At 45.9% G+C, this 7500-nt stretch overlaps 1 protein-coding gene across 1 annotated transcript in view; it reads right to left on the reverse strand.

Moving 5' to 3' along the window:
* wdr18 (WD repeat domain 18) overlaps window positions 1-5429 on the reverse strand; it is a 23848-nt gene extending 18419 nt beyond the window's left edge. Inside the window, exons 1-3 of the mRNA XM_061034779.1 lie at window positions 5179-5429; window positions 3642-3752; window positions 3418-3551 (exon numbers count right to left, since the gene is read on the reverse strand). Of these exons, the coding sequence (XP_060890762.1) occupies window positions 3418-3551; window positions 3642-3752; window positions 5179-5388 (455 nt within the window). The 5' untranslated portion in view covers window positions 5389-5429. The remainder of the gene's footprint in view (window positions 1-3417; window positions 3552-3641; window positions 3753-5178) is intronic.
* Window positions 5430-7500: the final 2071 nt, after the last annotated feature.

Genomic DNA, 7500 nt, shown 5'->3' on the forward strand with positions numbered 1-7500 from the left:
TTTTATAAAATTGCCTTTGTCTTATCGTCACTCTGCAGGGCTGTTGAAATGTCCCTGTTATTAGCTTAGCGCCCTTTGAAAATCTGAAAAAGGGACTTCAGAATCTGCTTTTTTTTTTTAGTTTAGAATCTCACACTTATTGTAAGCATAAAAATTTGCCAAATGAGTGGATTTTTATTCCACCACCTGTGACATAATAGAGTATGTTATTTCCACGTTTTTGGAGACCTGAAGAGAAACGTTGTGAAGAGTAGACTTTTGGAATCATGTCTGATGCCCCCAATAGAACCCTTTAAATAAATATCAAGTTATGGTATCAGCTGCAGGCGAGGGAATAAAAATAGCCCCGAATTGCTCCCGCTGCTTCGTTGCCGGCGTGTGAATGTGTATGAATGGGACGAGTTACTTCTGATGGTCCATTTAAAACCGAGATGTATCGGCCAATATGTTTCTTAGATCTTTATTTGATCTGTAGATAAATATAGATATTTACTGTGTTGATCCCTGTTATGAAAGACTTGTGGAAAAGATTTATAACAAAGACGAGATGGTCTCGACTGGAAAGTAACTGAACATGAACGTCACCGCGAGACACTCTGCAGAGTGATGATGTTTGTTGTAATCCATACATCGCCCTCTGCTGGTGAAAGACAACTGCTAGTGTAATACAATGAAACTTGATCACTGGATATGCTAATATCAATTTATTGGTCAGCTCTAGACTGTACTGATTTATTTTTTCTAATTTGAGGTTATGGGCGAATAAGATTCCAAGACTTTTTAACTTTTGGTTTTATTTTTATTGAATAATTCAGAGACTAGGCGATGGTGTGGAACATTATGATCTTAGTTTCAGTAACAGCTTCATCCACCAGGCGGTCAGGAAGCTGAACTCTCTCTCTCCCATCTCAACAGGAAAACCAAAAAAAGCTCTGTACACTGAAGTCACTTTATAGCTATTAGTGCCCCCCCCCCCCCCCCCCATCAGGAACCAGAAGCATCTGCATCTGTCACTTTAAGACTTTAAATTAAAGCAGCAATTAGAGCACCATCTTTTCACTAGTTAGTGCCTTATATACATTTATACATAGTTCAAGTCCATGCACATTCATTGTTTTTGTTTTGCACATTATCTGAATATTTCTGTATTTACATATGAATTTGCCATCTTTTATAATGTTTTAAGGGTTAGGGTAAATGGGAGCTTTTTTCAACAGTTGGTATTCTGACAAAAGATCTTTGTAAATATCACAGAGATGTGCAGCGGCTCTGCTTTTCTGCAGTCTTGTCAAATAGATCGAGTACGTCCATTGAGCCACAAAGAAGTTTTGAGTTTAAAGGCTCTCCTTTTGAATCAAGAGGCTACAGGACTGATTACAGAGAACCAGTAACTCCTCAGTGTTTTATCTGAACTGGTTAGCTGTGGTGCTGGTCTGGAAGTAAGAGCGAAATGAAGCTATTTGTAAAGAAGAGACTGAAGGACACCAATCATAACAATCAGTTTAAAGGTAGTGGGGGTAAAACCAGAGGATAACAGCAAGTCCAGAGTCTGGTTTCTGACATGCGCTGGTCTAAATATGGACTGAATGAATGTTAAAGTCACCAAGTAATAAGAGAATGATGTGAAAGAGCCGGTTTGAGTGTTCACATCCTAACAGATGAACGTGTCAATGGCTCGGTAGGCTTCAAGTTTATAGTTCTGGGACAGTAGGAAGGCGTCTACGTACAAAGGGTTAAATGAAAAGGAGGGTTGAAGATGAGGAACAGTAGGGTCTTTATAGATTCTCTGTGAGGTTGGGATGAAGGTCAGACACTTGAACAGAATGTGGCGATGACAAACAGATGAGAACTTGTCCACAAACAGGGACGCTCCTTATCCTGCAGTAACCCTTCTAGCTGTACGCAGTGAACTGGCAGCGGACAGGAAGTGACACGTTTTTTACCTGTCCAGCAGGCTCTCCATCCGCTTTCAGCTTCACACACAAACTGACTGCAGCTTCCTCCTGTTCTTCACCAGACAGTAGGACCTGGTGATCAGAGGGTTCTGGTCTGAAAACACTGCTGTGCCTCTGTCTTTAAGTGTGTTTCCATGGCAACAAGCAGCAGTCAGTGATTTATCTTACTTTTTTTTCTTAATCGAGCCCAATCTCTGAAATTCCACTTCCGGCCAGCGATCACAACCTGAGCATGGTTAGTGTACCGTATGCAGGGGGTCAGGGGGTCAGGGTGTTAGGGGGTCAGGGGGTCTCAGGTGTCAGGGGGTCAGGGTGTTAGGGGGTCAGGGTGTTAGGGTGTCAGGGGGTCTCAGGTGTTAGGGGGTCAGGGGGTTAGGGTGTCAGGGTGTTAGGGTGTCAGCGGGTCTCAGGTGTTAGGGGGTCAGGGTGTCAGGGGGTCAGGGGGTCAGGGTGTCAGGGTGTTAGGGTGTCAGGGGGTCAGGGGGTCTCAGGTGTTAGGGTGTCAGGGTGTTAGGGGGTTAGGGGGTCTCAGGTGTTAGGGTGTCAGGATGTTAGGGGGTCAGGGGGTCTCAGGTGTTAGGGTGTCAGGATGTTAGGGGGTCAGGGGGTCTCAGGTGTTAGGGTGTCAGGGTGTTAGGGGGTTAGGGGGTCTCAGGTGTTAGGGTGTCAGGATGTTAGGGGGTCAGGGGGTCTCAGGTGTTAGGGTGTCAGGATGTTAGGGGGTCAGGGGGTCTCAGGTGTTAGGGTGTCAGGGTGTTAGGGGGTCAGGGGGTCAGGGTGTTAGGGGGTCTCAGGTGTTAGGGTGTCAGGGTGTTAGGGGGTCAGGGTGTTAGGGGGTCAGGGGGTCAGGGTGTTAGGGGGTCAGGGTGTTAGGGTGTCAGGGTGTCAGGGGGTCAGGGTGTTAGGGGGTCAGGGTGTTAGGGGGTCAGGGTGTTAGGGTGTCAGGGTGTCAGGGGGTCAGGGTGTTAGGGGGTCAGGGTGTTAGGGGGTCTCAGGTGTTAGGGTGTCAGGGGGTCAGGGTGTTAGGGTGTTAGGGTGTAAGGGTGTCAGGGGGTTAGGGGGTCTCAGGTGTTAGGGTGTCAGGGTGTTAGGGTGTTAGGGGGTCAGGGTGTTAGGGGGTCTCAGGTGTTAGGGTGTCAGGGTGTCAGGGGGTCAGGGTGTTAGGGGGTCTCAGGTGTTAGGGGGTCAGGGTGTCAGGGGGTCTCAGGTGTTAGGGGGTCAGGGGGTCAGGGTGTTAGGGGGTCTCAGGTGTTAGGGTGTCAGGGGGTCAGGGTGTTAGGGGGTCTCAGGTGTTAGGGGGTCAGGGTGTCAGGGGGTCAGGGTGTTAGGGGGTCAGGGTGTTAGGGTGTAAGGGTGTCAGGGGGTTAGGGGGTCTCAGGTGTTAGGGTGTCAGGGTGTCAGGGGGTTAGGGGGTCAGGGGGTCAGGGGGTCAGGGGGTCAGGGGGTCTCAGGTGTGTGTTACCTGGACAGACTCCACACCAGGGCCAGGTTGTCTTTTCCTCCAGAAACAAAATGGCTGCTGTCGTCTGTAAACTTCAGGCAGGTGACGTCCTGATAATGACGACTGAGGACCGACAGGAGTTTACCTGTAGACACCTGAACCAATGAGATGACAGTGAATAAACACCTGAGCCAATCAGATGACAGAGTTTCATTTCCTGTAGATTTGAAAAGAAGCAGACTCACCTCCCACAGGTAAACGGCCTCAGCGATGGCGGCAGCGAGGAACACACCATTGGGTGAGGCGGTCAGACAGGTGACCACACCTGGACACACGATCTTTTGCTGGAGCTGATCCTGCAGACAAACAGGAAGTCATGTGTTTCAACACTGACCTGAAATACTCTCATATGGACCGACCAGCTGGGGGGCGCCGCCATCTTGTGTTGGCCACCATAACTGCGGTGGTACCTCAGAGTGTCCTGCAACGGCGTGCTGGCTGTGACCCTAACAGTGATAGTCTCCCCCCCCCCCTCTAACAGTGATAGTCTCCCCCCTCTAACAGTGATAGTCTCCCCCCTCTAACAGTGATAGTCTCCCCCCCTAACAGTGATAGTCTCCCCCCTCTAACAGTGATAGTCTCCCCCCTAACAGTGATAGTCTCCCCCCCTAACAGTGATAGTCTCCCCCCTCTAACAGTGATAGTCTCCCCCTCCTCTAACAGTGATAGTCTCCCCCCCCTCTAACAGTGATAGTCTCCCCCTCCTCTAACAGTGATAGTCTCCCCCCCCTCTAACAGTGATAGTCTCCCCCCTAACAGTGATAGTCTCCCCCCCCCCCTCTAACAGTGATAGTCTCCCCCCTCTAACAGTGATAGTCTCCCCCCCTAACAGTGATAGTCTCCCCCCCTCTAACAGTGATAGTCTCCCCCCCTAACAGTGATAGTCTCCCCCCTCTAACAGTGATAGTCTCCCCCTCCTCTAACAGTGATAGTCTCCCCCCTCTAACAGTGATAGTCTCCCCCCTCTAACAGTGATAGTCTCCCCCTCCTCTAACAGTGATAGTCTCCCCCCTCTAACAGTGATAGTCTCCCTCCTCTAACAGTGATAGTCTCCCCCTCCTCTAACAGTGATAGTCTCCCCCCTCTAACAGTGATAGTCTCCCCCTCCTCTAACAGTGATAGTCTCCCCCCCCTCTAACAGTGATAGTCTCCCCCCTCTAACAGTGATAGTCTCCCCCCCCTCTAACAGTGATAGTCTCCCCCTCCTCTAACAGTGATAGTCTCCCCCCCCTCTAACAGTGATAGTCTCCCCCCTCTAACAGTGATAGTCTCCCCCCCCTCTAACAGTGATAGTCTCCCCCCCCTCTAACAGTGATAGTCTCCCCCCCCTCTAACAGTGATAGTCTCCCCCCTCTAACAGTGATAGTCTCCCCCCCCTCTAACAGTGATAGTCTCCCCCCCCTCTAACAGTGATAGTCCCCCCCCTCTAACAGTGATAGTCTCCCCCCCCTCTAACAGTGACAGTCTCCCCCCCCTCTAACAGTGATAGTCTCCCCCCCCCTCTAACAGTGATAGTCTCCCCCTCTAACAGTGATAGTCTCCCCCCCCCCCCTCTAACAGTGATAGTCTCCCCCTCTAACAGTGATAGTCTCTCTCTCTCTCTCACACTCTCACACACACACACACACACACACACACACACACACACACACACACACACACACACACACACACACACACACACACACACACACACACACACACACACACACACACACACACCTTTCTCTGGATCTCCCACACGTTCATGAAGTTCTTCCCCAGCTGGGCGGACAGCAGGTGCCCCCCGCTGAGCACGGTGAGAGTCCGGGCGGAGCTGTTCCCTCCCCGGTAAGAGAGCAGGCTGGAGCCGCTGTGCAGGTCGAACACGGTGCAGTTCCAGAGCTGAGAACCGGAGTCACTGCTTACTATCACCTCAAGAGGAGCCGCCATGTTGCCTCTAAACTACACTACACATGGGGGATTCTTCTTCTTCTTTTTCTTCCTATTCTTTTTCTTTCTCGTGTTTTCTAGCGGTTGACATCCAACGATTTGATGCACACCGCCACCTAGTGGAGTGGAGGAAGGATTGCGAACTATAGATTTCTTCTTGTCTAGTTTTTCTGGCGGATTCACCCTTAAAATAAATGCGACATGTAGGAAAAAGTCCAGAAAGTAGACCCATCATAGAAATGACTGCCAAGAATTGTAATAAATTCAAATCAATTTCTAATCAAAGTGACTGTTCATAACTAATATTTATTTTCACAATTTCAACCCTTTCAAATGCTGTGTCTTCTGATAATACCACTATTATTTCAAAGTAAAAATACACACATAAATATTCAATTCAAATTCAAATAACTTTATTTATCCATCAGAAACATCAGTTGTGTAAAAAAATCTGAGTACACACACACACACACAGAGACACACACACACTTATCAATATCCACAGTTCAATCAAAGGTCACTGAGTGGGTGGAGCTTGTAAGACGTAACAAATGATGCATGACAGATCAGCAATAAATAATGCTCTTACAATGAATGAATATAAAAACAGAGAATGTACCAGACCAGAAGCAGAGTTGTTTTACTATGACAGTCTGTCACAGATTACTCAGAAGCAGGAAGTGAGGACCACAGGAACACGAGGAACACAAAGGAGAAACTCTTATTATCCCATAAGGTTTTTTTCTAAAGCGTCTCCAGATAAATAATGATTGATTGATGATTCTGTTTGTTTTGTTGTTTTCATATGATCAGTAATATATTCGTCATTGTTATAATCCTTAAAATTTTTTTAGCATCTAGTTCCCAAACAAAGAAATACCAGATGACTTTGAACAGGAACTTTACAACGCTTGTATCCAGGATCTTATTCTTTAGGTCTCTACAGGTTGGAACAAAGATGGAGCGATTACTGGAGAGGCTTCAGGCTCAGCTCCCTCTTCACCATGAAGGTTTGTTACAATGTATTACTGATCAACCTGAACCAATCCATCCGTCAATGTCATGTTCCATCTCAGCTTCACTGTGAACGAGACCCGAGATACCCAGAGATAGTCAAAGTCCTTCACTCGGGGCAAACCTTCCTGTATTGAAATGGCCATAAGCTGCTTTATAGATATGTCTGCAACTGAAGCTGCATAAACTCTTTTCTGTAACATGAACACATGTTTGTATTGATTTACAGTTGATATATATATATATATATATATATGTATATATATATATATACTTACTTATATATATATGTTGGGGTTGTATCAAGTCAACTTTGGTTATATTCTTTAATAATTATATTTAATTATTAATCATATAAATAAAATATCGTTAAACTGTGTTTAATCTCGTTTTGGGGCACCACCCTGTACTCAGGGAAATATAACCAAAATATCACTCAAATCAGTCTCAAATTAGTTATTTAATTACTAATATTATTAATAATTAATAACTATATTTAATAAATTGAAGGCGTGAAATCCGTACACAAAGCCTTCGCACCCAGCTTATATCACAATGCAAATACACCAGTAATCACAAACAACTGCTCTCTTAAATTATAACAGAATTTATTTAAACAAAGCAACACCAATAAAAATCAATGAACTTAATCAAACAAATAACTATTATAAACTAATCTAAGCAACAAACATTATCAAGCAAGGCTTGTGGAAGGTGTAAATGTGTGTGTGTGTGTGTGTGTGTGTGTAGATGAGAGAGAGAAAGAGAAAAAGAGAGAGAGAAAACAAAATGGTGGACAACAAAAGAAGCCGTGTGGCTGCCTTTTGAAATAGTTTGAGCTCTCTGAGCTGAGTTCAGTAACTGTTACTTAAACACCAGAAAGCCAGTGGCCGGACTTTGATTCAACGGCGGGTACACTGGTCTTTCTGATTGTGAAAGCCGTTGACTGAAGGTAAACTAGCACAGCATTACATACATAGGTGAACACAGCAGTTCATCACAATAAAACAAATGCAGCAGCTTACAACAGATAATAAACAGAATGTGACGTGTCGTCAACAATGATGCATAATTATCAGTGGTTATAAAAGAATCATA

Source organism: Labrus mixtus, chromosome 3, assembly GCF_963584025.1.
Source record: "Labrus mixtus chromosome 3, fLabMix1.1, whole genome shotgun sequence".
In the NCBI taxonomy this organism is placed as follows: Eukaryota; Metazoa; Chordata; class Actinopteri; order Labriformes; family Labridae; genus Labrus; species Labrus mixtus.